We start from the raw sequence: 27,906 nt of genomic DNA on the forward strand, positions 1-27,906 counted from the left end.
TTCTGGAAGGTTCTCCATGATGCCATTTATTTCCTCCACAAACTCTAAGTATTTCAATCCTCTAATTTATTCATCAATCCACCTGTCAGATCAAGGACATGAACAACCAAGTTCACAATCAGATTCTTATTTTCAGTGGGGAGTCAGGGGCTGCAGCTCAGGGCAGCATGGAGGTGACAGGATGGAGATGTCCCCTCCTGCCTGCTGGACCAGGAAGGTTGGCTGTGGAAGGGAACACAGGCAGTGCAGGGACAGAGTCCTGGTGTGCAGGGGGGGGGCTGGGCTCCCAAGTTCTTCACATTGAGCCCACAGGGTCACAGGGAACATCAGACACTGTTGCTGAGAGTGAACTGAGGGGCTCAGGACGTCACAGGAGAGACCTGAGCACATCTCTGTCACTCTGTCAGGCCGGGCAGCCTTCTTCACGCTACAAACAAGAGTCATGAACAATCACTGTGAAGACAACATCCCAACACCCACCACTCACTCAGAGGGGATTCTGGGAGTCCCTGAAACCCAATCATGTCCACTTCCCCTCCCCAAATCAGTCCCCAGAGTGTCACCTTCACAGCCTGGGAGAGACACATCAGAGCTCTGGGCACTGTCCCTGCCTAGGGTAAAATTATATAAAGTCACAGGAAGGTGAAAACATGGCCTCTAGAAGATTTCACTGGAGGAAGTATTATGGGTTGGCAGAGCTCCCCAAATAACCAGCTTCACCCCAAGGGCCTCAGAGACAATCCTGCTCCCCACACTTACCTGAAGCTGGAGTATAGTTCCCTCCTTTTCCACCTGTAAGGAGAAAAGCTGTGAGAGACCAGGGAAGACCCCGACCCTAGGAAGTTTCCAGAACTGACAGCAGACCCAGGTCAGAGACAGGAGCAATGAGGGGTGTGGATGTTTCCCATTAGTGAGGCAGAGCACACTTCTAAAAGGGGCTGAGAGAGAACCAGACCTGCCCTTTCCTACCTGTGTTTCTCCTCCAACACCACACAGCAGCCGCCACAATGATGATCACAGCTACAACAACAGCAATGATTGCCCAGATGTGGACAGGGGACTGAGGAGGCTCTGGGAAGGGAAGGACAGAAGGGGAAGTTGGGGGTCATGATGCCAGCTCTCAGTCCTGATCCTTTTCAGGGTCTTCAGAGGGCTCCAGCTTTCCCTGACCCCAGCTCTGCACCCACACCCTCCTTACCCCATCTCAGGGTGAGGGGTTGTGTCAGCCCCTCATGGTACACATGGCATGTGTATCTCTGCTCTTCCCCAGAAGGCACAACCACAGCTGCCCACTTCTGGAAAGTTCCATCCCCAGAAGGTCTGGTCTCCACCAGCTCCATGTCCTGAGTCTGTTCTTCCCCATCCCTCTGCCAGGTTATGGAGATCTCAGCAGGGTAGAATCCCAGGGACCAGCACTTCAGGGTGCCGTCTCCTTTCAGTGTGGGATGATGGGTCACATGTGCCTTTGGGGGATCTGTGTGGAAGATTTAAAAAATCCTACAATTAACAAGATGAACTGAAATCTGCAAAGACAAAGTTAAACCAATGCTGACACTAAACTGTGTCTGTTTGGACAATTCTGTCATCACACTAGTGACCTCAGGGAGAGCTGGTCCCCTCATCACAGAACTGCACATTTTCCTGGGGGGACTCAGTAGCTAAGAGGGAATCCACATGAGCCAGCAGGTCAGCATGGTCTTCCTCATGTGATGTTCTACAGCATTAGTTAGGTGGTAAAAGAATAGAAGAAGGAAAATAATTTATATATGTTATTAATTCATATCAAAATAAGAAATCCGGTACAAGGCCTACATGAAGGGTGCCACCGACTACTGCTTCCACCTTTGAGGCACAACCACTGTGGCCTTCTTGCTGACCAGCATAACTGTCTGTCCAGTGAACAGCCATCACCAAATGCAGCAGAAATGTGGTGAACCTCTGACACTCAGCCAGAGAAAATGACTCCCCAAGCCCTGTCTCTGGGGGACAAGACACAAGGTATTGTCACCAGGACGCCTGGAAGTGTGCTGTGGTGCCCAGGGCAGCACTCCCTGGGACACAGCGGTGCTCACAGGGGTGTGTGGATCGTCCCTGTCACTCCTGTCCTGGAGCTTCAGAAGACCCTGTCTCTGAGGAAGTTCAATTCCTGATCCACTGGGACAACACTGTGACTTGTTGGGGCCGAGTGAGGAGGAGGGCTCTGGATGTTAATATGGCAGAAAACAGTCTAAGCTCACAGGAGGCTTTCTAGTGTAAAGGAAACACTGACTTGTCTAAGTATCCAGATTAGCAGTTCCCCCTGGCTCCTGTGGAGACTGATACAGATGATAAAATGAGGGGAGCGAGAGACAGTATCATTCCAGTGAGGGGGAAAAAAAACTGACTAAAAGCAAAATGACAACTTCAAAAAAAAAAAAAAATGGAAGGAAGAAAAAAAAAAAGAAAAAGCCCCCCACAATTTAGTATTTGTCCAGGGCACCCCATAAGAACTCAGGTGGCCATTCTGGGAATAGACGTAATTGGAGTATGAGGGGTGCAAACCTCAGCCACAGGGATTTGGGAGAATGTATCTTTGGAAGGTTCTAGAAACTGTGGAACCAGCCTAGGGTAGGGGCAGCCATGTCTCCCATCAGGTAAAGGAGACTCCCTGTCCTGGCGTGTAAGGCTGACACACTCAGATGACAGGACTCAGTTTCCACAGACCCTGGTGTGGGCAGAGACCCCGGCCTGGAGAGGCCATGGCTGACAGAGGCTGCAGACTGCAGGAGCCACTGTGGTTAGGTCGGGATCTCCTCTCCCTCCTCTGAGACAGATTTGCAGCTGTCCAGGAAGAAGGCTGAGCCTGGGGATCAGTGCGGTCCCTGCCATGCTGGATCAGGAGACCCAGGGACACTGTCTGCCCTGAGACAGGGGCATGACCCCAGCTGAGGGGTTTCTTCTTCCCCAGGACTGAGCCCAGCCCGAGGGCAGGGGGAGGAGCTGCCCGCGGCCCTGCACCTGTGCGCTGCAGCGCGTCCTTCCCGTTGTCCAGGTGTCTGCGCAGCCACTCCACGCACCGGCCCTCCAGGTAGGCCCTCCATCTCTCTGCCTCACCAGCCTGCTCCCACTTGCGCCGGGAGATCTGCGCCGCCGTGTCCGCCGCCGTCCACGTGGTCAGGTCGTCGTTCAGGGCGATGTAATCGCGGCCGTCGTAGGCGAACTGACTGTACCCGCGGAGGAGGCGCCCGTCCGACCCCATGTCACAGCCGTGCATCCACTGGATGGTGTGAGAGCCTGCGGGGACCCCGCGGTCAGCCCCGCCCACCCGCGGTCAGCCCTGCCCACGAGCCCCGCCCGCGGCCCCGCCCACCCGCGGACTCATCTAAACTGAAAGGGAAACCGGGTCCCGGTCCCCGACTCTCCTCCCAAACCTCGGACCCGGGACTCGGGGCGACCCCGGCCCCGACGTAGGGATGTGGAGGGGTCGTGACCTCCGACCCGCGTCACTCACCGCCCTCGCTCTGGTTGTAGTAGCCGAGCAGGTTCCTCAGGCTCACTCGGAAAATCTGCTCTGTGCCCTTGGCGTTCCGTGTGTTCACCTCCCAATACTCCGGCTCCACCTTCTCCACCCACGGCGCCCGCGGCTCCATCCTCGGAGTCTCCGAGTCGCTGTCGAAGCGTTCGAACTGCGTGTCGTCCACGTAGCCGACTTCCATGTACCGGGGCTCCCCGAGGCCGGGCCGGGACTCGATGGTGGAGAAATACCGCAGCGAGTGCGAGCCTGGGGGCGGCGCGCGGTGAGACCCCGACCCTCCTCCCGGGACCCCGGGCGGGTGCGCGGCCCGGGAGGGGAGCAGGGCGCGGGGCTCGGGACGCGGTGGAGAAGGGCGGGAGGGTCTGGCTGGGCGACGCGGGGACGCGGCTTCCCCGGGGCCGCCCCCGCCCTCCCCGCAGAGTCGTTTCCCTCCCGACCCCGCACTCACCCGCGCCGGTCCGGGTCGGGGCCAGGGCGGCCGCCAGCAGCAGGAGCAGCGTGCGCGGAGCCATCGCCCCCATCTCGGATCTGGGGCGTCTGAGTTCCGCGTTCTGCCTGGACTTTATAACCCGTGACCGCGGCGACGCTGATTGGTTCTCTGGGATCTCGGCACCCAATGGGGGTGAGAACAGGACAGTTGTCATCAGTGTCCGGGCAGAAGGACCCGACACAGGTCAGGAGCTGGAGAAGTGAAACTGGGCACTTGGGGATCCCCAGCCCTGGGCTTCCACCCCAGACCTCACCGCCTGGGACTGAGACTTTGCTGAACCCTGTGCTGCGTGACGGAGCGCTGTGTGTCATGGTGTCTCTGAGCCACCTAAGGACAACTGTCTCCTCAGGATAGTCAGGATGAAACCTAAGAGCACGGAGTTTCCAGATAAAATACACACAGCACTTGAAATGAATGTTCACAGAAACAGGTGCTGTCGGAGTCCTGGTGAGGGTGTGGGGCTGCCGTGGACACCTGCATCGGGAGGTGACTGGAGTTTTCACAGCTCTGGTCAAGCACTTTTGACCCTGTGTTATCTGCGACTCTCCGTGCTGGAATCCCACTCTCCTCTGCTTTCACTTTCTACTTCAGTTATGTGTGGCTGGGATTTGAAGACATCAAGTCAAAATCGACAGAAAGAGAAGATTTATAAATTTAATTTTTCTCCACACTATTGAACAGATGAAACCTCAAATCCCCAGTGAGTACCTCTGTCATGAGAATTACCTCTGCCCAGTGTCCACACTGCACAGGCCTGAGGAACTCAGGAGCCAACTGTTACCAGATCCAGGGTCCCACAGGCCTGTGACATTCATCTCCCTGATCTCATCAACTCATAAACTGTGAGTGAAGGTTGTAACTTGTCTTTCTCTATCCCACCAGCAAGCTCACAAATCATGACATGGAGACTTATTATTAATTATGAAAGCTCACTCTATAGATTAGGCTTTTTTCTAATTAGTTCTTATAACTTAAATTCACCCATATATTTTAATCTACATTCTTTTTCCTGGCTTGGTTACCTTTACCTTATAAAGCCCATGCCGCTTGCTCTGCATCCCTGGCGGCTCCTACATTTCATGCTTCTTCAGAGTCTGCTGATGACTCTGCCCTTCTTCTTCCAGAGTCCTCTGGGCTGGAAATCCTGCCTCACTTTTGGCTGTTCAGCTTTTTTTTTTTTTAAGATTTATTTATTTATTATGTATACAGCATGTATGACTGAAGGCCAGAAGAGGGCACCAGATCTGATTACGGATGGTTGTGAGCCACCATGTGGTTGCTGGGAATTGAACTCAGGACCTCTGGAAGAGCAGTCAGTACTCTTAACCTCTGAGCTATCTCTCCAGCCTCTGTTCAGGTTTTTATTAGACCAATGAGAGTGACACTTATTCACAGAATACAAAAAGATTATTCTACAACATTTTCCCCTTTTTGTCTAAATTAAAAGGGAAGGTTTTAGATAACAACTAAGACTAATTACCATATAAGAAAAACATTTACAATGTCCATTTCATTAATATTTGGTAAACTTAGAGGAAAACATTCCATTATCTATCTTCTCTTGATGAATCCAAAGTTTTGTTCCTAATTTACTTTCTGTCATGACTAAGGGAAATTGTAACTATATCTATCTAGTCTTCAACTCCATCAGAGACCTGAGAAGCATATAATATTACCTGAGTAAACAGGAAGTGCTGAGCAAGCAACTTCCAAACGATGAAATGACAGAGACATCTGGCTGCCTGGTCAGTCACTCCAGGGTTCTTCTGTAATGCTAGGACATCCATCTTCAGCCTACAGGTCCAGATTATCTGACAGACTTTTCTGTGAAGCAGGAATTTCTGAAGGACTGTCCCACCTTGTCTTGGCAAAGTTCAGCCATCGTTTTCCTTTGTGTCCTGCTTGTCCAGTTTGTACAGAATACTGTCAGTAGTTAAAACAAGACCAGTTTCTTACCAAAATGGCTATTCTTGCTCTAAGTGGACGTTTCTGTGTCCAGCCAAAAACTTTCAAATACCCAGCAGCCACTTCCCAAACAATTGACTCAGAGGCCAGCACTCGGGGGCAGAGGCAGGTGGATCTTTGTAAGTTCGAGGCCTGCCTGGTCTATAGAGCGAGATCCAGGAAAAGTGCAAAGCTACACAGAGAAAACCTGTCTCGAAAAACCAAAAAAAAAATTAATATTACTTATGAATGCTTGGCCGGTAACTCAGGTTTATCACTAACTAGCTCTTACATTTAAATTAACCCATAATTCTTATCTATGTTTAGCCACGTGGCTTGGTACCATTCTCAGTCAGACATTCTCATCTTGCTTCCTCTGCATCTGGCTGGTGAGTCCTGACTCCACCCTTCCTCTTCTCAGAATTCTCCTAGTCTGCTCACCCTGCCTATACTTACTGCCTGGCTGCTGGCCAATCAGCATTTTATTAAACCAATCAAATAAGAAATCTTTACAGTGTACAAGAGCATTATCCCACAGCTCTTGCCACCGTGAAAGCAAACTCTATATGGAGTTTCTTCGATACCCATCGTCTTCTGTGAAATGAATTGGTTCTGCCAGGAACAGATGTATCTCATTGTCATGAAAAAGGTTAAATTATTATAACATTTTAAATGTCATATTCTGTAGGTCTTTAAAGTGTTTCAAGATCAGCTATCTATCTAAAACACAACTCTGTAAGACCTTGAAAGCACACCTACCATGACCATAAGTTTGATTGTTATCATGACTAAGTTAAGGCATTCCTAAAGTATATAGGTTGGTTTAATTCAGGAGTCCCTTCCACAGTCCAGTGTCTCTCAGCTGCTGTAGTTTGTTCATTAGCAATCAAAAAATTCAAAATTAATAAAGTACCATATGACTCCTTGTGTTATAATATTTCCCATCTTTACATGGCTTATTCTTTTTTTTATTACTCCTCTCTTTAAAGACTTTGGATTTGAAAACTGCTTATTTTTTTCTTTTTTTTAATTTAATTTAATTTTATTTTATTTTACAATACCATTCAGTTCTACATATCAGCCACGAGTTCCCCTATTCTCCCCCCTCCCACACCCTCCCCTTGCCCCCATGTTTCCCCTCATTCCCACCTCCTCCAGGGCAAATCCTCCCCCGAGGACTGTGATCAACCTGATAGACTCAGTCCAGGCAGGTCCAGTCCCTTCCTCCCAGACTGAGCCAAGTGTCCCTGCATAAGCTCCAGGTTTCAAACAGCCAACTCATACAATGAGCACAGGACTCGGTCCCACTGCCTAGTTGCCTCCCAAACTGATCAAGCCAATCAACTGTCTCACCTATTCAGAGGGCCTGATCCAACTGGGGGCCCCTCAGCCTTTGGTTCATAGTTCATGTGTTTCCATTCATTTGGCTACTTTTTTTTCAATAATTGAGTAAAACTGAAATTTATTATAAGCCACAGTCGTCCTAGGGACCTCCATGCTATATATATATCCTCCATGGTTCTATAGGTTGTGGTCTGATTGTTCTTTATTTTATATCTAGAATCCACTTATGAGTGAGTACATACCATGACTGTCTTTCTGGGTTTGGGTTATCTCACTCAGGATGATTTTTTCTAGTTCCATCCATTTGCCTGCAAATTTCATGCTTTCATTGTTTTTCTCTGCTGAGTAGTACTCCATTGTGTATATATACTACATTTTTTTTTCATCCATTCTTCCGTTGATGGGCATCTAGGTTGTTTCCAGGTTCTGGCTATTACAAATAGTGCTGCTATGAACATAGCTGAGCATGTATCTTTATGGTATGAATCAGCATTCCTTGGGTATATGCCCAAGAGTGGGATGGCTGGGTCTTGAGGTAGTTCGATTCCTAATTTTCTGAGAAGCCGCCATACTGATTTCCACAGTGGTTGTACAAGTTTACATTCCCACCAACAGTGGAGGAGTGTTCCCTTTGCTCCACATCCTCTCCAACATTGGCTGTCATTGGTGTTTTTGATCGTAGCCATTCTGACAGGTGTAAGGTGGTATCTCAGAGTCGTTTTGATTTGCGTTTCTCTGATAATTAAGGATGTTGAGCATTTCTTTAAATGTCTTTCAGCCATTTGTGATTCTTATTTTGTGAATTCTCTGTTTAGCTCTTTAGCCCATTTTTAAATTGGACTGTTCAGTATTTTGATGTCTAGTTTCTTGAGTTCTTTATATACTGTGAAGACCAATCCTCTGTCAGATGTGGGGTTGGTGAAGATCTTTTCCCATTCTGTTGGCTGTCTTTTTGTCTTATTGACTGTGTCTTTTGCCCTGCAAAAGCTTCTCAATTTCGAGAGGTCCCATTTATTAATTGTTGTGCTCAGGGTCTGTGCTGTTGGTATTTTATTTAGGAAATGGTCTTCGGTGCCAATGCGTTCAAGAGTGCTTCCTACTTTCTTTTCTATTAAGTTTAGTGTAACTGGATTTATGTTCAGGTCTTTGATCCACTTGGACTTGAGTTTTGTGCATGGTGACAGATATGGATCTATTTGTAATCTTTTACATATTGACATCCAGTTATGCCAGCACCATTTGTTGAAGATACTTTCTTTTTTCCATTGTATAGTTTTGGCTCCTTTGTCAAAAACCAGGTGTTCATATGTGTATGGATTAATGTCAGGGTCTTCAATTCGATTCCATTGGTCCGTATGTTGGTTTTTATACCAGTACCAAGCTGTTTTTATTACTATAGCTCTATGGTAGGGTTTGAGGTCAGGGATGGTGATGCCTCCAAAGGTTGCTTTATCATATAGGATTCTTTTAGCTGTCCTGGGTCTTTTGTTTTTCCATATGAAGTTGAGTATTTTTCTTTCCCCCAACAACATTTTTGATGAACCAACATGGAGCTTGAAGTTTCATAGTACCTGAGAAAGCTTTTCGGGGGGGGGGGGGGGGGGGGGAGAGACATGGCTCCTTTAAGAGTTTCTGCCTGTTGGCAAGCTCTTGAGCAGCTAGTATGTTAAGTAGGAACAAAAACTAAGTAAAAATGACTTCCACAGCACAAGCATAGACATTATTGAGCTCTAGAAGGTTTAATGCAATTCTCTATCAAACAAACCTCTAACCAGGCTGAGAACTTTAGGCTTGGCTCTAAGGACCTGAGAAGTGGGCAGAGCCAGCTGAGAGCCACATGTGGAGGATCTAGGTATAGATTAGCAGTTTAAAGTTTGCTCTTGGTAAAAAAAAAAAAGAGAGAGAGATTCACAGTAAAAAAGATCCAGATGGAATAACCTCTAAACAGGTTCCAGTGTGTTTAACAGGTATAAAGGCTTAAGAAAAGAAAAATGGTATAAAGTCTTTAAAGTGTGTAAAAGAAAAACACATAACATGGGAAATACACAGGGAGTCTGCATTCTGTATGTTATTTTATTGATTTTGGATTTTCTGGTTGTTGAAAAGCAAAGGACAGCTGCAAAGAGACCTGGAATTGAAAGACGGACTGTTGAAATTAATCAGCCTATGTACTTTAGGAATGCTTTAACTTTTAAAAAGTCAAAAAATATGTTTGTCAAATGGAAATAAAAAATGCTGTGGAGTTTTGTTCCCACATGAGATGAGAGGTTATGGATTCCTTTAGGGTTAATATGGATCAAGTGTGATCAAGGGAGACCTCCTGACACTTGACAGGTGATATCTATCAGCAAAGGTTAATGCTGGTTTTCCAGGACTTGATCATTATCTCAAAATTGTCTCAGGGACCCTAAAAGATGCTTTTACCCAAAAGGATACATGAAGCATTTTAGAGAAAACTATGCCCATATTCCCAAGAGTTGGGGTGGTATGGTGATATTTCGTTATTTGGTGGGTTATGGATGTGTGTTGTCATTTAGGGGATATAGGAATGATAGGATAGAAGGGTTGTTGAATTGTTGAATCTACGTTAAATAATGGGGTAGATTATTGAATCTATTATACACTAAGGGACAACTATTGATCTCAAATATTTTGTAAGGATTGATACAAATTTAAGGCAATTTTCATTACAACACATTGTATACATATATTTCTACTATTGTTTAAGGGATTTTTGTATATTGATATAAATTTAAAGTTATTTTTGTTATGCTGTATATATGTTTCTTCTCTTGTCTAAAGGGTATTTGTATATTGATACAAATTTAAGTTTTTTTTAACTACATATTGTATATGTGTTTCTACTGTTGTTTAAGGTATTGTAACTATGCAGTTAATTTAAAAACATAAGGTAAAGTTTTAGTTTTTGAAAGCTGTTATTGGAAATTATATAGGACAATCAGAAACTTGGGTCGGTAGTTAGTCATTTTTGACAATGAAATTTATAGATATGTTTTAGATAGATGGTCTTCAAATATTTCAAAGACCTATAGAATATGGCATTTAAAATATTTTGTTAATTTGAAGATTTTTTATGACAATGGACACATCTGTTCCTGGCAGCACCAATTTACTTCTGAAAAGATGATGGACATTGAGGAAACTCCTTATGGAGTTTGCTTCCATTGTAGCAAGGTTCACTGGGCAAAAAACTGCTCTTGCTTTTGACTTCTGACAATGTGCTGTGCAGACTGGACATTTAGGACACACAGGAAAAAGACTGTTGAACTTTGCCAAAACAAAAATTCTTGCTTACAGAAGAGTCTGCTAGATATTCTGCAGGACACAGAGGAAAGCAACTGATGAACTTTGCCAATACAAGGCAGGACAGTCTTTCAAATTCTCTGCTTCACTGAGAAGTTTGCCTGATACTCTAGGCCTATAGGCTGAAGATGGATGCCCCAACACTACAGAGGAACTTTGGGTGACTGTCCAGGTAGTGAGATGTCTCTGTGATGTCTAGAGTTTATGGATGTTGTTTGCAAAGCACCTTTTGTTTACTTAAATAATATTATATCCTTCTAGGGCCTTTGATGGAGTTGAAGACTAAATAGTTATAGGTGCAGTTTTCCATAGTTATGATAGAAAGTAAATTGGGTGTAAGATTTTGGATTCACTTATATAGGATAAATAATACATTATTTTCTCTGAATATGCTAACTACAAATGGACAGAATATTGTAAATGTAATTTTACTTGATAACTGTTTTTGTTGTATATAGTTTTACTTAGTTGAAGTTAAAACTTTTACTTTTATTTAGATAAAAAGGGGGAAATGATGTAGAATATTATTTTAAGGTATGTTGCTTTTGTTTATGTTGCATTTTTTAACTCTGTGAAGCTGTGTTACTGTGCCTTTCTATTCTTTTTTTTTTGGTTTTTCGAGACAGAGTTTCTCTGTGTAGTTTTGTGCCTTTCCTGGAGCTCACCCTGTAGCCCAGGCTGACCTCGAACTCACAGAGATCCGCCTGCCTGTGCCTCCCGAGTGCTGGGACTAAAGGTGTGCGCCACCACCACCTCCCGGCTACTGTGCCTTTCTTAAACACCTGATGGTCTAATAAAGAGCTGAATGGCCAACAGTGAGGCAAGAAAGAAAAAGAGGCAGGGCTGTCATCAGAGAGAATAAATAGAAGGAGAAATCAGGGAGGAGATCCAGGAACCAGAGAAGAAAGAGGGGCCAGGCACCCAGCTACAGCCAGCCGTGAAGTAAGAGTAAGATTTACAGAAGACAAGCCCAGAGGCAAAAGGCGGATGGGATAATTTAAAGTTAAGAAAACCTGGCAAAAAACAAGCCAAGCTAAGGCCAGGCATTCAGAGGAAGTGTTTTAATTTGTTCAAACAGGTCTTTAAAGATTTAACTTATTTTTCAATCTATTCTTCTCTTATATCTTACATCCCAGCTGCAGTTCCCCACCCTTCCCCTCCCAGTTCCCCTTCCCTCAGCCCCCCATGGACCCATCCTGTTTCCTTTCTGTCCAACAAGCCTTGTGCACATGTGAAGAACATGTGGAATTACACTGGGTAAGCTGTAAGTGTGAGCTCATGTGTCAGTCAGCTTCTGCATTTCCCACACAGGCCCTCAGTGTCCCAGTGTGGGGACACAGCCTGTCCTGAAGGAGGCTCACCAGCACCTCTGTCCCACAGCAGCAGGAAGCTGTGCAGAAAGCAGGTTAGTGTCTCAGATCGTCCTTCTCCACACGTGACCTGTGACACCAGCCTCTCAGCTTGGATTTGTTTCACCAGTTCCAAGGGATTGGAGGTTTCTCCTGCCTTCAGCTGCATCCCTTGTCCTGGACAGGCAGCCCCATGTGGGTGCAGTGTCCAAGGAGACCACAAGAGGGCGTAGGTACCTTGAGTTGGAGTTCTAGGCAGATGTGAGACACACCTTCACACACAGACATGGTGCTGGGATCACAACAATCATCCATCTTTCCAGCCCCTTGAAGATATAAATGTCATTTAACCCTCCTACACTGGACACCAAAAACTGACACATCAGTGAGGGAATGAGACTGTGACAAGCTGCAAAGTCACATGTAGATGAGCTGGGATAATGACATGACTGACATTTGGTTGATTGTAATGAGATGGATTCCAATTACTGACCTGTTAAAATGTCTAGAAAATGCTACTTTTTGGTGTTTTTTGTTTGTTTGTTTTTGTTTTTTCAAGACAAGGTTACCTATTGTGACTGTTACCTTTTGTTACTATTAGCTTCTGTTATTGTTACCTTGTGTTACTGTTAGCTTTAGACAGAAGTGTTTGATTCTTATCTGAGTTCTTCCAGAAGAGGGTCAAGACCTTTGCAAAACTTAGTTCTGAGAGGACCTGGAAACCAAGATGGCTCATGACAGAATTGCTTGGGCATTTGGTTCCTTCAAACAACTCCAGATAAGAGTTTTTGGTGTGTGTAAATGGACTTGCTAAGAGGTGTAAATTGTGAAACAATAAAAAAGGCCTTTTGTGAAGCAACAGGCAGTCAGTTCACCAGAGGTTGTTTCCTCGGCTGCTGCTAAACCTAAAATTCTTCCATGGGCCCATGCAAAACAGAGCACAAACAAATAAAATTCTATTGTTGCGTAAAAAAATTTGATTTACACCAGTGCAAACACGAAGCAAACAAAAATTTTCAAAAGCTAAGATGTAAATGTATTGAGCTAAGACTGTGAGACACAAATATTTTAAGATAAAATGTGAAATGATCCAATTTATGTTCATTTCTATTTATGTCTGTATAGCTTATGTGTGAATACTTTTTGAAGTGGTTATAAATTCAATTGTAGACATTCCTCAGTGCCTTGGGAAATTTCAATCCTAGGTCACTAAAGACAGAGGCTCCTATGGCCTTATCCCTTATCCTTTCTGGATAAAAGGCTGTGGATGGGCCCAGTGGCCTTCCTTAGAGGTGTCCTCGGCTGGCAGTAAGATCCTGTCCTATGTGGAGACTTCAGGATTCTCTTTAGTTTCAGACCCTGAAGGTTCATGATCTCCTTCCTTCCTCAGATGCTGTATCTCCAAACGATTCCTGGGCCAACTAGAATTAGGTAAAAACAGAAGTTGTACGAAATACCCAGCACACACCATCAGTAGCAGGGTGCTGAGCAAGACCATGAACACCAGCAGGTTTGTGGCATCTTACAGCCAGGGTGGTGGACTGTGTGGGTACTTCAGCAGCATGCTGCTCCTTCTCTGTCCACACTGGTCCATGGATATCTGAGTTAGGGTTTCTGATGCTGCAAAGAGACACCATGACCACGACAACTCTTATAAAGGAAAATATGTAGTTGGGACTGGCTTACACTTTCAGAGGTTTAGTCTGTTATTGTCCTGGTGGGAAGCAAGGCAGATGCAGGCAGACGTGGTGCTGGAGAAGGACTGAGGGTTCTTCCATCTTCATCTGCAGCAACAGGAAATGATCTGAGACACTGGGTATCCTGAGCACATGAGAACTCAAAGCCCACCCCCACAGTGACACACTTTCTCCAACAAGGCCACACCTCCTAAGAGCCCCACTCCTTTTGGGGGCTAATTTCTTCCAAACAACCACAGTGGACTTCAGCATCTTCTCAACCACCCAAGAGTGTATGACAAAGGACATCAGCTCCAGGTTCAGTTGCCCTCTGTAGGCATCACTGGCAGATGTTTGTTTTGAGATAGGGTCCTCATATGAACACACATGTGTGAAGCCGCAATATTGCTTCAATACAGTTGCTTCTGTCTCCACTGCAAAAAGACTCCCAATGGGAGCCCGTGTCTGAATCCAGGACAGCAGTGACCACTGTCTACATCCCATGTGTTATGTGTACACACTCTTAAGATAAAGGTTAATACATAAAATACAGTCTTTAAAGGCAAGCAAATGCCCACAGGCTTTAGAAGGGTCCCACACTGAGCTCTGTTATTACCCTAAGTTCAATGGAAGAGTAACTAAGATAACTCAAAACCAGGGGGTCCTCATGGGAAAAACAGTGACTCCATTCTTTAAGGTGGCACTGAACAGATGGTGACAAACAGATAGAATGGGACATATTACCTACTCTTCTCATTGTGATGGCAAAATACACAATAGTAACAAGGAAGAAATTCTTTATTTTGGCTCATGATTTGAGGGACAGTCCATCTGGGGACAGCAGGGTGGCAGGAGAGGTGTGAGATGTGCTGGCAGAAGTGTGAGGCAGTGGTCTCATTTCATCACAGGGGAGACGGGAGATGGAGCCTGAGCAGATCCTGAAGGCACAAGCGAGTCACATGAAGTGACCATGTGTCTATGGTTTCTACTCCTGCTCTGGCTTTCTGTTTCCCACAATGCACCTCATGGGGTGTGCCCTGTGATCAGCTGTCTGAAGAAGAGAGGAGGGCTGGATTGACAGGTTCTGCTCACTGCGCAGTCGCCATTTAAAAATGGACAGCTGCTGTATTACAGCCCATTTCCGGGACAATCCTGAACAAAGATGAAGGAAATCTTCACAGAGACCAGAACTTTCGGCAAGGCAAGTGATTGTACGTGGCTCAGTGGAGGGAACTATGGCCAGGGTTAGAAACACATTAGCATAATCACCAGGGGGAAGATGGGGGGTGCGTGATGAGCCAGTTTCTCAGGATACATCCCATCAGCTCCAGCCGGTGACATTTCCTGACCAGCGATGACACGATCCATGAGGAGCACATCACTAGTGCGGGGTATCCTGGCCGTGATCAGGAGCTGCTCCGAGAGCAGACTGCTGTTTTTCAAGCACCCTTGGTACAGCTGTTGATATTCGCAAGGATGTGAATTCCATCCCAGTGGGTGCAATCAGCTGCTTTTCCATTGCTGAGAACCAGCAGCTGCACAGGCCATGAAGCAGAGGCCTCACCAGTCCCTATCTGTCCCTAAAAGCCTGGGGTTCCTGGTGAGCCAGTGGCCTTCAGCCTCCAAGGAAGTCCACAGAAGCTGGGTTCTGGTGTCACTGAAGAATGGTGGTGGCAGCTGTGAGGGGTTTTCTGGTTCAAGGGCATCTTGACCATCGGGAGCCAGAGAATACCACAAAGTCACACCATGCAACAAACCTCACAGAGAGACTTATTGGGGAGAACACAGAATGGTGGCTGCCTTGATGGGGACAGAGACAGCAGAGGACCTGGTGGAGGGGAGGGCTTTTATAGGGTTTGGAGCATGTGCAGGGAGCTAGAGAAAAACATACAGTGTGGATGGACTTACTGCTGTATTGCTTGACAGCAGCTTTGAGAAACTTTGTTTGGCAGTTGACCCTGAGTTGATGGGGTAGGGATTATCAAGTCTTGGAGCTCAAAGACAGGCCAGGGACAGGGTGACTTTCCACTGACCTGTTACTGCTGGACCAGCCTGACTCCATCTTACTGACAGAAGCCATTTTGTTATAAGGTGAAAACATGTTCATTTCTATTTGCTGCAAATTCAAGCTTGACTGTGCTTAACCTGTTTCTGGATTTGACATGCCCCGCCTCCCTCACACACCTATGGAGTTTGACTCACAGCTTAGTCATACCTTGATAAGATGTTCTGCCAAATGATTAGAAAATGTTCAGTCAAGTCCCTGCATAACCAAAATTCCTCTGGGAAACCCAATCCTTGAAAACCCCCCAGTCTTGCAGGGTTTTTGGACACTGTAAACCCTACTCTGTAGATACAATTCTAAACGGTCTTATTAAATGAGAAACACAGCCAAATAAAGAGTTAAAAGCCCAGAGATCGAGCAGTAGCCAAGAGCTAAGACCACCTTATCTTACCACTCGCTGCTGTCTTTCCCCTGAGAAAGAGACCTTCTTCCTGTGTCCTGTCTTTTTTTTTTTAAAGATTTATTTATTTATTTATTTATTATGTATACAATGTTCTGTCTGAATGTATGCATGCAGGCCAGAAGAGGGCACCAGATCTCATTACAGGTGGTTGTGAGCCACCATGTGGTTGCTGGGAATCGAACTCAGGACCTCTGGAAGAGCAGCAGGTGCTCTTAACCGCTGAGCCATCTCTCCAGCCCCGTGACCTGTCTTTTTATTGCTTTTTTGTTCTGCCTTCTCTTTGGCTCTAAACCCAACCACATGACTTCCTTGTCACTGCCTGTCTATACAGACCTCCAGGTCTCTGTGGTTCATACTGAGATTAAAGGTTCAGGTCACTGCTTGGCTGTGTCCTTGAACACACAGAGACTCTGCCTGCCATGTGACCGGATTAAGGGCGTGTGCCACCACCGCAGGACTTCTGCTAGATGGCTTGCTCTCAGCTCTGATTCCCAGTCATGGCTGACAGAAAATAAACCTTTCACAATTTGACCAAAGAATCTGGGTAATGGTCTTTACTCTTGTCCAGTGGGATTAACATTACCCTACAGCAGCTACCGAAATATGATGGATAAACTCAACAGTGAGACTCACACAAGGCAGATGGACTTGCCAGCATGGTGTGAAGGCAAGCAAGGAAAAGGAGAAGTTTTTCTCTACACCTTTTTATCTGGGGTCACCGAAAAGGGGCTCCCCATATTCAGGGTAGATCTCTGCTCTATATAACTTGTTCTTGGAAGTCCCCATATGGGCATGCCCAGTGGCTTGTCTGTTTGCTGGTTCCAGATTCAGTTAGCACTGAAATTAGACATCAACCATCAGCAGCTTCAACATGGCCAATGCTCTGATGGTGGCTCATGAAGAACATGACCCTTATGCAAGCAGAGAGTCCCTCTCCTCTCAGCGAGAGCATTCCTGAAGCCATGAGAAAGAGGGTGTAGCATTGTTGGCTCTTGTTTCCAGGGGTGCATGCAGTCTCTCAGATGCCTCCCAATGTACTGCTTCAATTTTTTTTATAAAAAAAAATTCTTTATTTCTATGTATATGGGTGTTTTGTTTGCATGCACATCTGTGCACCACATACATGCCCTATCCAAGGAGTGCAGATGCCCTGGAACTAGAGTTCCACATGATTGTTAGCCTACTGTGGATGCTGGGAATCAAATTCAGGTCCTCTGAAGAGAAGCCAAGTGCTCTCAACCACCCTTTTTCTAGCCCCAGGCCACTGCACTCCTGATGTGTGTGCTAACAAGTTTTGTCAACTTGACACACAAACTAGAGTTATGTGAAAAGAGGGAATCTCAATTGAGAAAAAGCCTCCATGAGATCCTGCTGTAAGGCATTTTCTCGTTAGTGACCAATGGGGCAGGGCCCAGTCCATTGTGGAAAGTTCCATCCCTGGGCTGGTGGCCCTGGGTCCTATGAGAAAGCAGACTGAGCAAGCCATGAGGAGCAAGTCAGTGAACAGCTCCTCTCAATGACCTCTGCATGGATTCCTGTCTCCAGGTTCCTGCCCTGTGTGAGTTCCTGCCCTGACTTTCTTAGATGATGAGCAGAGCTGTGGAAGTGTGAGCTGAACAAACCCTTTCCTCCCCAGCTTGCCTTTTGGTCCTGGTGTTTCCTTGCAGCGATGGAAAGCCTGACTAAGACAGTGTGTCAACCCAGCCAACCATTGGATGCAGTCCTTGTTTGCTTTCTTTTCTAGGACAAACACTGTGACCAAAAGCATCTCAGAGTGGACAGGGTTTATCTGGCTTGCAGGTTACAGCCCGACATTGGAGCTGGAGAGAGAAACTGAAGCGGAGACCATGAGACATGCTCACTGACCAGCTCTCACTGGCTTCCTGGGTAAGCTGCTTTTTGTACACCCCAGTCACACCTGCCTAAGGGCGGCAGTGTCCACAGTGAGCTGGGCCATCCTGTCAATCTGTGCAGCAGCCACTGCTTAGGTCCTAGAACCCTGACTAGGGCCAATGAGGGAATAAAGAAAGGACAGACACACAGGCAATGAAGCTGGGATAAGGTGGGTTTCTCTAATGCCACTGACACCTCCACATGGAACCTGGAAGCTCCACATGTTAACAGGAACAGCAGAGAAGGGGTTAGCTAGTGTGAGTAGGAGGTCTGTATAGGTGAGCAGTGTCAGGCTGTAAACATCCAGGAGCAGGAAGCCACAGTTGGTGATCTCTGCACACATCGATCAACAGATCACAGACACGCAGATGTGGACTCCAAGGACAGCTTTGCCATCCCTCTTGAGCCAGGCTGTATTGGAATGGCCTCGTCAATGTTCCTTGGGTAGTTTGTTCTTGGGGTCCTCAACCAGCCATGCCCATGTCAAAACACATTCACTCACTCACTCACTTCCTCTGCTCCCTACAAATCAGCCATCAAGGAAATACCCACAAACACACCCACAGGCCAATCTGATGGAGGTAATTGCTCCGATGAGGGTCGCTCTTCCCAGGTGAACACTGACAGGATTGGCCTCCACAGAAAGCAGACCTGTATTTGTAGTTGGTGCTGTGCTGTCAGCAACACAGGCCACAGAAGACACCATCTGGATTATTTTGTTACTTTTAGTTTTATTATGTGTATGAGTATTTTGTACATATGTCTGTGCACAACTGTGCAGTGCCCCTGGAGGCCAGAAGAGGGCGACAGATCCCCTGGAACTGCAGTCAGATTGTGAGCAGCCATGTGGGAGCTGGGAACCAAACTTGTCCTCTGTGAGAGCAGCCAGTGCTCTTAACCATTGACCCACATCTCCAGCCCCACCATCTGGTTATTTTTGAGGTAGATCATGGGGCTCATTACCTCCGACTGCAGGCACCACCTGCAAGAACGTTTCCAGAGGTTGGAGGAGGGCGGCTGCTGCACTGGTGTTTTGGAAGAGCTAAGGGGTCACATTGGTTACGGGACTTGAATCTTAGGAACTCTTGTTAGACATCCACCACTTAGGGTTTTTATGGGAACTTTACTGGGTAACTAAACCCACAGTGACATGTCCTGGTCAGGGTTTCTATTAATGTGATGACACACCATGACCAAAGAAATTAGGGGAGGAAAAGGTTCAGCTTACTTACACAGCACTGTTCACCATCGAAGGAAGTCAGGACAGGAAGTCACACTGCACAGGAACCTGGAGGCAAGAGCTGACGCAGAGGCCATGGAGGAGTGCTCCTTACTGGCTGGCTTATCATGGTTTGTTTAGCCTGCTTTTATTTTCTACCCTGTGGTTTTTCAAGACAGGGTTGGATTTCTCTGTGTAGTCCAGGCTGGCTTCAAATCAGGGATCCACCTGCCTCTGCTGCCCAAGTGCTTGGATTAAAGGCATGCACCAGCCACTATGCCCAGCTCTCAGCCTGCTTTCTTATAGAACCCAGGACCACCAGCCCAGGGATGGCACCAACCACAATGGGCTAGGCCTTTCCTCAACAGTTATGAAATAAGAAAGTGCTGCCAGGTGGTGGTGGTTCATGCCTTTAATCCCAGCACTTGAAAGGCAGAGGCAGGTGGATCACTGAGTTCAAAGCCAGCCTGGTCTACAGAACAAGTTCCAAGATAGCCAGGACTACATACAAACCTTGTCTTGAAAAAAAAGGGAGGGAGGGAAGGAGAGAGAGAGAGAGAGAGAGAGAGAGAGAGAGAGAGAGAGAGAGAGCCCTACAGGCTTGCCTACAGCCTGATCTTCTGGAGGTGTTTTCTTGGTCAAGGCTCCCTCCTCTCAGATGACTTCGGCTTCTGTCAAGCTGGCATAAACTACCTGCAGTTGACAGAAAGGGGACTCTGATGGTAACTGAGTGGGGGACCTAGCAAGGCTTGTCTGGAGTTTTCTGTGAAAATCTCCTACCAGGATTGGGCCAAATCTCTCCAGAAATGGGGATCTCACCTGCTGCTCTTGCAGAGGACCCAGGTTTGATGCCCAGCCCTCAGGTCAGGAGGCTCACAACCACCTCTAACTCCAGATCCACAGGACACAGTGCCCTCTTCTGGCCGCCATGGGTATTGCACCTGTGGTGCATTTATGTACATGCAGTCAAAATACACACATGCAATAATTTGAAAATAAAAACAAAGAACCTAATAGAGACGGAAGCACTTGGCCTTATCTAAAGCACTCCAGCCTCACATGAGGACCTGACCTTGGCAAAGCCTCTCACCTAAGTCTTTGACTGTTCTCTGCAGAGATCATCCTCCTTGACAACTCAGAGAGGAAAACAGAGATGTGCAGGGATGGGTACTAAAGCTATGGGGCTGTGCAGAAGCTGCTCCTCCCCTGCAATCCTGGGCTGTGAAGCATGTCTTTCTGAATCCATTTCCCCAGGTGACCAAGAGTCCTGCCCCTTCTGAGCCACACCTGCCCACAGGGTCTCCCAGTCACAGGAAAACCAGCACTCTTAGACAGGCCCGGAGTGGACAGAACTTTTGTATATGTGAAGACAGCTTATGATGGAGAGGATGTGGAGCAAGGGGAACACTCATCCACTGTTGGCAGGAATGCAAACTGGTACAGCCACTCTGGAAATCAGTATGGCGGTTTCTCAGAAAGTTGGGAATAATTCTTCCTCAAGTCCCAGTTATACCACTTTTGGGCATATACCCAAGAAATGCTCAAACTTACCACAAGGACACATCCTCAACTATGTTCATATCAGCATTAATCGTAATAGCAAGAACCTGGAAACAACCTAGATTCCCCTCAACTGAAGAATGGATAAATAAAATGTGGCACATATACACAATGGAGTACTACTCAGCAGTAAAAAACAATGATATCATGAAACTTTCAGGCAAATGGATGAATCTAGAAAATGTCATCTTTAGTGAGGTAACCAGACTCAGAAGGACAAACATGGTATGTACTCACTCCTAAGTGGATACCAGATGTGAGGGAAGGGATGGCCAGATTGCATCCCACAACTCCAGAGAGGCTAGCTAACAGGGAAAGACCTTGGAGGGACACATGGATGACCCCGTGAAGGAGAAGTGGGTGAGATCTACATGAGTGGACTGGGTATGGGGGGTGGCAGAGGGTGAGGAGTGGGGGATGAGAACATAGGGAAATGGGAGGGTCAAGCTGGGACAGGGACAGAGTGGGAGGGCAGGGAGGAAGATACCATAATAGATGAGGACATCATGGAAATAGGAAGAGGCAGGGTGCTGGGGAGACTCTCAGGAATCCACAAGGTTGACCCCACCTTGGTCTGCTGGCAGTGGTCCAGAGGGTGCCTGGACCAGTCTACTCTGGTGACCAGCCTAGGAAACAACTAGTTGCCATCATAGAGCCTTTGTCCAGTGACTGATGGAGGCAGATACGGAGATCCACAACCAGGCACCAGGCTGAGTTCCAGGAATCCAATAGATGAGAGAGAGGAGATACTGCAGGCGAGGGAAGTCGAGATCATGATGGGAGGATATGCAGAGGTGACAGATCACACTAGTGGAAACCCATGCTCTGTGGACTGGTGGCTGTGGAGCCCCCATGGGACTGGGCTAGGCCCTCTGGACATGGAAGATGGTTGTTTGGCTCAAACTGTTTGGGGGGCACCCAGGTGGAGGGATTGGGATCTGTCCCTGGTCTATGGGCAGGCTTCTGGGAACCCGGTGCCTGTGGTGTGACACCTTGCACAGCCTTAGTGCAGTGGGAAGGGGATTGGACCTGCCTAGGCTCAGTGAGGTGGGCGCTGCTGACTCCCCATGGGAGACCTCCATTTGGGGAATGTGGGGATGTGGGGTGGCTTGGGAAAGAGGGCTGGGGGATGGGAGGAGGGAGGAGGGTTATGGATAGCATGAGGAACGAGTAGAAATTTTCTTAATAAAGGAAAATAAAAGAAAAAAATAACTTCATGAAGATGCTAGAGGCCTTTAAAGAAAAAAAGAAAAATTCTCTTAAAGAAATTGAGAAAAAGACAAACAAAAAATGGAAGAAATCAATAAATCCCATAAAGAAAGCCATGAAAAAGCAATTGAACACATGAAGAAAACAGTTCAAGATCTGAAAATCAAAATCGAAACAGTGAAGAAGACAAAAACAGAGGGAATGCTGGAAATAGAAAATCTGAGTAAACAACAGGAAACACAGATGCAAGCATAACCAACAGAATACAAGAGATGGAAGACAGAATCTCTAGTGTAGAGGATACAATAGAGGAAATGGATTCGTCAGTCAAAGAAAACACCAAAGCCAAAAAAGTCATAACACAAAATGTCAGGAAATCTGAGACACCATGAAAAGGCAAAACCTAAGAATAATAGAGATAGAAGAAGGAGAAGAATACCAACTCAAAGGCACAGAAATCATGGAAGAAAACTTTCCCAACTTAAAGAAGGAAATACCTATGAAGATACAAGAAGCTCATAGAACACCAAATAGACTAGACTACCCCACCAAAAGTCCCCTCGCCACATAATAATTAAACCACTAAGCATACAGAATAAATAAAGAATATTAAGAGCAGCAAAGGAAAAAGGCCAAGTGACTTATAAAGGCAGACCCAAGAGAATAACACCTGAGTTCTCAATGGAGACTTTGAAAGCCAGAAGGTCCTGGACAGAGATAATACAGACACTTATAGACCATGGATGCCAGCCTAGACTAATATACCCAGCAAAAATTTCAGTCACCATAGACGGAGTGAACAAGACATTCCAAGACAAAACCAGATTTAAACAATACCTATCTACAAATCCAGCCCTACAGAAAACACTAGAAGGAAAACTCCAACCTGAGGAAGTCAGATACACCCACAAAAACACAGGCAATAGATAACCCCACAGCAGTAAATCCCAAAGAAGAGAAATATACATACATACTAGCACCAAAAGATAACAGGAATTAACAATCACTGGTCATTAATATCCCTTAATATCAATGGACTTAATTAATCTATAAAAAGATACAGGCTGACAGAATGGATATAAAAGAAGAACCCATCTTTCTGCTGCATACAAGAAACACACCTCAACTTCAAAGACAGATACTACCTCAGAGTAAAAGGCTGGAAAAAGTCTTTCCAACCAAATGGACTTAAGAAGCAAGCTGGAGTAGCTATCCTAATATATAACAAAATAGACTCAAACTAAAATCAATCAAAAGAGATCGAGAAGGACATTATATACTCATCACAGGAAAGATCCACCAAGATCAAGTTTCAATTCTGAACATTTTTGTTTTCTTTTGTTTTTGTTTTTGGTTTTTTTTTTTTGGTTTAACTTTTTTTTTTATTTATTTTACAATACAATTCAGTTCTACATATCAGCCACAGATTCCCTTGTTCTCCCCCCTCCCACCCCCGTCACCTTTCCTCCAGCCCACCCCTCATTCCCACCTCCTCCAGGGCAAAGCCTCCCTTGAAGACTGAGATCAACCTGGTAGACTCAGTCCAAGCAGGTCCAGTCCCCTCCTCCCAGGCCGAGCCAAGCGACCCTGCATAAGCCCCAGGTTTCAAACAGCCAACTCATGCAATGAGCGCAGGACCCAGTCCCACTGCCTGGATGCCTCCCAAACAGATCAAGCCAATCAACTGTCTCACCCATTCACAGGGCCTGATCCAGTTGGGGGCCCCTCAGCCATTGGTTCATAGTTCATGTGTTTCCATTTGTTTGGCTATTTGTCCCTGTGCTTTATCCAACCTTGGTCTCAACAGTTCTCACTCATATAAACCAAGGTTGATTGGCTTGATCAGTTTGGGAGGCATCTAGGCAGTGGGACCAAGTCCTGTGCTCATTGCATGAGTTGGCTGTTTGAAACCTGGAGCTTATGCAGGGATGCTTGGCTCAGTCTGGGAGGAAGGGACTGGACCTGCCTGGACTGAGTCTACCAGGTTGATCACAGTCCTCGGGGGAGGATTTGCCTTGGAGGAGGTGGGAATGGGAGGTTGGCTGGGGGTAAGGGAAGGGTATGAGAGAGGGGAGAATAGGGAACCCGTGGCTGATATGTAGAACTGAATGGTATTGTAAAATAAAATAAATAAAATTTTAAAAAAAAGAAAGAAGGAAGAAAGAGAGAGGGAGGGAGGGAAGGAGAGAGAAAGGAAGGAAGAGTCCAGTTTGTGTTGCCCATGTACTCCTGTAGTCATGGTCAAATTCCTGGTGGCCAAGAAAAAAACAAAACAAAACAAAACAAACAAACAAAAACCAGGCAGGGCAGAGGTAGCACATGCCTTTAATCCCAGCACTCGGGAGGCACAGCCAGGTGGATCTCTGTGAGTTCAAGGCTGGCCTGGTCTACAGAGCAGGATCCAGGCCAGGAAACAAAACTACACAGAGAATCCCTGTCTCAAAAAAACAAACAAACAAACAAACAAACAAAAACAACACCCCCAGTGGTCAGCCCCTTAAAGAAAACTAAATCCTTCCTCACCTGCACCCCCACCAGACGCTATCAACTGTGAAGAGCTACACTTCAGCATCATTATCACAATTTTAAGGGCTCTCTTGATGGCTGACTGTTTAGACTGTTACTTTTTTGCAGAGGAAGTAGGGGTTGTCACAGAAGCTTTCTATGTCCCTCTTTCTCAACTGTGAGTCTGCAGTCATTAACATCACTGCACAAATAGCTTCCTTTCTCTTTACAGTCAGTGGGAGCATGGAGCCTGGACTTCTACATGCCCCAGTGGCAGCATAACACACAGACATCATGCTTCAGGCGATGGCATAAACCACTGACATCTGCATGGCCCTAGGTAGTAACGCAGGCTGTGGACATCAACACAGCCCATGGTCACAGTAGGACCCTGGACCCAGACATGGCCCCTGGTGGCAGCATAGACTACAGACATCTGCATGGCTTCAGGCTGCAGCACAGAGCACAGACACTTGCTCAGTGATAAAATGGGCCATGGACATCCACATGGCCCCCAGCTGCAGTAGGATCCCAGACCCAGACATGGCCCTCGGTGGTGGCATGGACCACAGAGATCCTCATTGGACTCAGGTGGCTGCACAGGCCACTCACATCAACAGGGCCACTGTAGGCAGCAGGGCCCCAGACCCCGAGATGGCCCTCAGCAGTGGCAGTGAAGGGAAAATCAGTCGGCCCCCATCTCAAGGTATCTGTTGACCTATAGATGAACCCAGAAGCTGACCAGTAGGTGAACTTAGACTAGAAAAATAAATCTGGTGTATATGTCCTGGACCCAGCGAAACAGGATATAGGGAATAAAAATGTATGTCTGCATAGATACCTGCATCCTGTCAGCCATTAGTAATTTCACACATAACTTCAAAGAACTACCTCACCCCTACCTCCCTCGCCCAACCCTAATACACTAAGATGTGTAACCCACCGCGTGTAAACTTTTCCTATATAAACCCTTATAATAAGTGCTCAGGGCTTCCTCCCTCACTCGATGCAATGGAGTGTTGGATGAAGTCCATGCCCAGGCTGGTCCTGAATAAAGAAACCTTTTGTTTGTGAATCGGAAGTCGGCTCTTTGGTGGTCTTGTTGAGGGGACTTGCAAAACCCGCATAACAGAGGTTTAGGCCACACATATCAACACAGTATCCAGAGGCAGCTCAGGCCGTGGACATCTGCATGGACTAGGCTTTATCATGGCCCTAGGGCAACAGCGCAGATATCAACATGGCCTCCAGGGGGCAGTGCGGACCACGGACATCTTTCAAGGAGGTCCAATCCAGACTATCAGCAGTTCTTCATCTAAGACATCCTGTTGTTGCTCAGACCCTGGGTGATCATGCAGCTGGGCAGTGTGTTGGGGGCCGGGACAGAGAAGAGGCAGCATCTGCAGCTGCCCCAGGCTGCTGCACACCACATGCTGATGCTACTTGGCAAGAACATGTTCCCCTGTGGGCCTCAGCCTTCTCTCACGCCTGTCCTGATGCGGAGTCTCTAGTTGCACCTCTCTCCACTGCGCATGCACTGCTCTGTTCCTCCATCTTTCTCACCTCTCCATCACACATGTGTTCACCGTAGTGGCATTGGAAACCGTAGTGTGTAACACAGTATTTTCCCCCCAAAACAGCTTTACATACAAATATTCATTGCAATGAGTCCCTGATCTGGTTCAACGTTTCTGGTTCTGACACATCATAAAGACTTGACCATCACCAAGACTGGTCTGGGAGCTCCTGCTGTTACCCAGAGTCAGGGTGACACTGTGGCTAGGCAGGGTGCCCAGGGGCAGGTTCTATGGGAGCTCCAGGCTGCCACACACCTCTCTGCCCTTGGTGCCAGCTGCGCCAGGCTCACCAGGCTGCAGGTCTGTGCTCTTAGGCTGCAGACATCACCATGGCCCCAGCTCTCCCTCTCCCAGCAGGGCAAGCAGCACAGACTGCAGCCACAACAGCTCCATGCTGAGAGCAGTCAGTGGGCCTAGGACCAGCCCTATCCAGTGATGACCTCTGGATCTGCAGGACCAACTCCTCCATGTGCTCCAGCAGCCTGTAGGTGGAGTAGAAGTTGGGAGGACAGACTCAAAGCACTGGATCTGTGCCCGGATGGTGGCTGAGATGGTCCTGGCTGGCTTTCTCCCATGCAGGGCTTTCTGGTATGGTATTTTGAAACCTGAAAGCCCACCCCCAGTGACATGCTTCCTGCAAGAGGCCACACCCATAATCCCTCTAATCATCTAATCATCCCAAAGATCCCCACTCCCTCTTGACTAAGTACTCAAGCATGTGAGCCTGTGGGGCCATTCTTATTCAGAGCACCACAGGATGTGAGAGAATTAATTGCAGCATCTGCCACCATCAGTCAGACTGAAGTGGGAGGGCAGGTGTGGAGGGGACCCCAAATCTCTGACAATCTGACTCCCAATCCTGTGGCACACAGAGGGAGGTGATCTTGCTCAGTGACCTCAGCCTCATCCTGGGAAGGCGTTGATGGCAGCAGGTCAGGGCTCCTGTGACAGCCTGGACAGTTGTCCAGCCTTGTGTGTGGCAGGAGAGGACACAGGGGCCCTGGAAGCAGCGTGTGAGACCCTAAGGTGCCCAGTGCCCTGGATGTCTGGATCCCTGGTGGAGCCGGAAACCTTCATCCATGCATTATTCAGCTCCTTTTCTTTCTTTTATTTCTTCCACTCAGAGAGAGTGTTTTACATTTGTTCAAACAGGTTTTTAAGATTTAACTTATTTTTCAATCTATTCTTCTCTCATATCTTACATCCCAACTGCAGTTCCCCTCCCTCTTCCCCTCCCAGTTCCCCTTCCCTCAGCCCCCCACCCACTCATCCTGGGTTTCCTTTCTGTCCAACAAGCCTTGTGCACATGTGAAGAACATGTGGAATTACACTGGGTAAGCTGTAAGTGTGAGCTCATGTGTCAGTCAGCTTCTGCATTTCCCACACAGGCCCTCAGTGTCCCCAGTGTGGGGACACAGCCTGTCCTGAAGGAGGCTCACCAGCACCTCTGTCCCACAGCAGCAGGAAGCTGTGCAGAAAGCAGGTTAGTGTCTCAGATCGTCCTTCTCCACACGAGACCTGTGACACCAGCCTCTCAGCTTGGATTTGTTTCACCAGTTCCAAGGGTTTGGAGGTTTCTCCTGCCTTCAGCTGCATCCCTTGTCCTGGACAGGCAGCCCCATGTGGGTGCAGTGTCCAAGGAGACCACCAGAGGGTGTCAGTGCCTAGAGTTGGAGTTCAGGGCAGATGTGAGCCACACCTTCACACACAGACCTGGTGCTGGCTGGGATCACAGCAAACATCTGTCTTTCCAGACCCTTGAAGATATTTTTAAATGCCATTTAACCCCATGTACTGGACACCAACATCTGACACATCAGTGAGGGAATGAGAC

General features: G+C 47.0%; 1 protein-coding gene and 1 long non-coding RNA gene across 5 annotated transcripts; one reads left to right on the top strand and one right to left on the bottom strand.

Annotated features, from left to right (window-relative positions):
* On the bottom strand, positions 1-4,091 carry LOC102915445 (H-2 class I histocompatibility antigen, Q10 alpha chain-like). Of its 4 annotated transcripts, XM_076558184.1 has the most exons (8): positions 3,963-4,091; positions 3,491-3,760; positions 2,998-3,273; positions 1,199-1,474; positions 970-1,071; positions 760-792; positions 564-611; positions 1-427 (listed from the first exon to the last, which is right to left on the bottom strand). In XM_076558184.1, exons 1-8 carry the CDS (start codon positions 4,033-4,035, stop codon positions 423-425), a joined length of 1,083 nt encoding a protein of 360 aa, XP_076414299.1. In that variant the 5' UTR covers positions 4,036-4,091; the 3' UTR covers positions 1-422. The 4 variants fall into 4 exon arrangements, with proteins under 4 accessions (XP_076414299.1, XP_076414300.1, XP_076414301.1 ...); XM_076558185.1 differs by lacking the exon at positions 564-611; XM_076558183.1 differs by lacking the exon at positions 1-427 and having other exon boundaries at positions 442-611.
* LOC143270004 (uncharacterized) lies at positions 4,027-27,737 on the top strand. Its single transcript, XR_013046836.1, has 2 exons — positions 4,027-4,846; positions 27,461-27,737. It is a non-coding gene; the product is annotated as an uncharacterized LOC143270004 (long non-coding RNA).
* Positions 27,738-27,906: the final 169 nt, after the last annotated feature.

The sequence above is a fragment of the Peromyscus maniculatus genome, chromosome 21 (assembly GCF_049852395.1).
Source record: "Peromyscus maniculatus bairdii isolate BWxNUB_F1_BW_parent chromosome 21, HU_Pman_BW_mat_3.1, whole genome shotgun sequence".
NCBI lineage: Eukaryota > Metazoa > Chordata > Mammalia > Rodentia > Cricetidae > Peromyscus > Peromyscus maniculatus.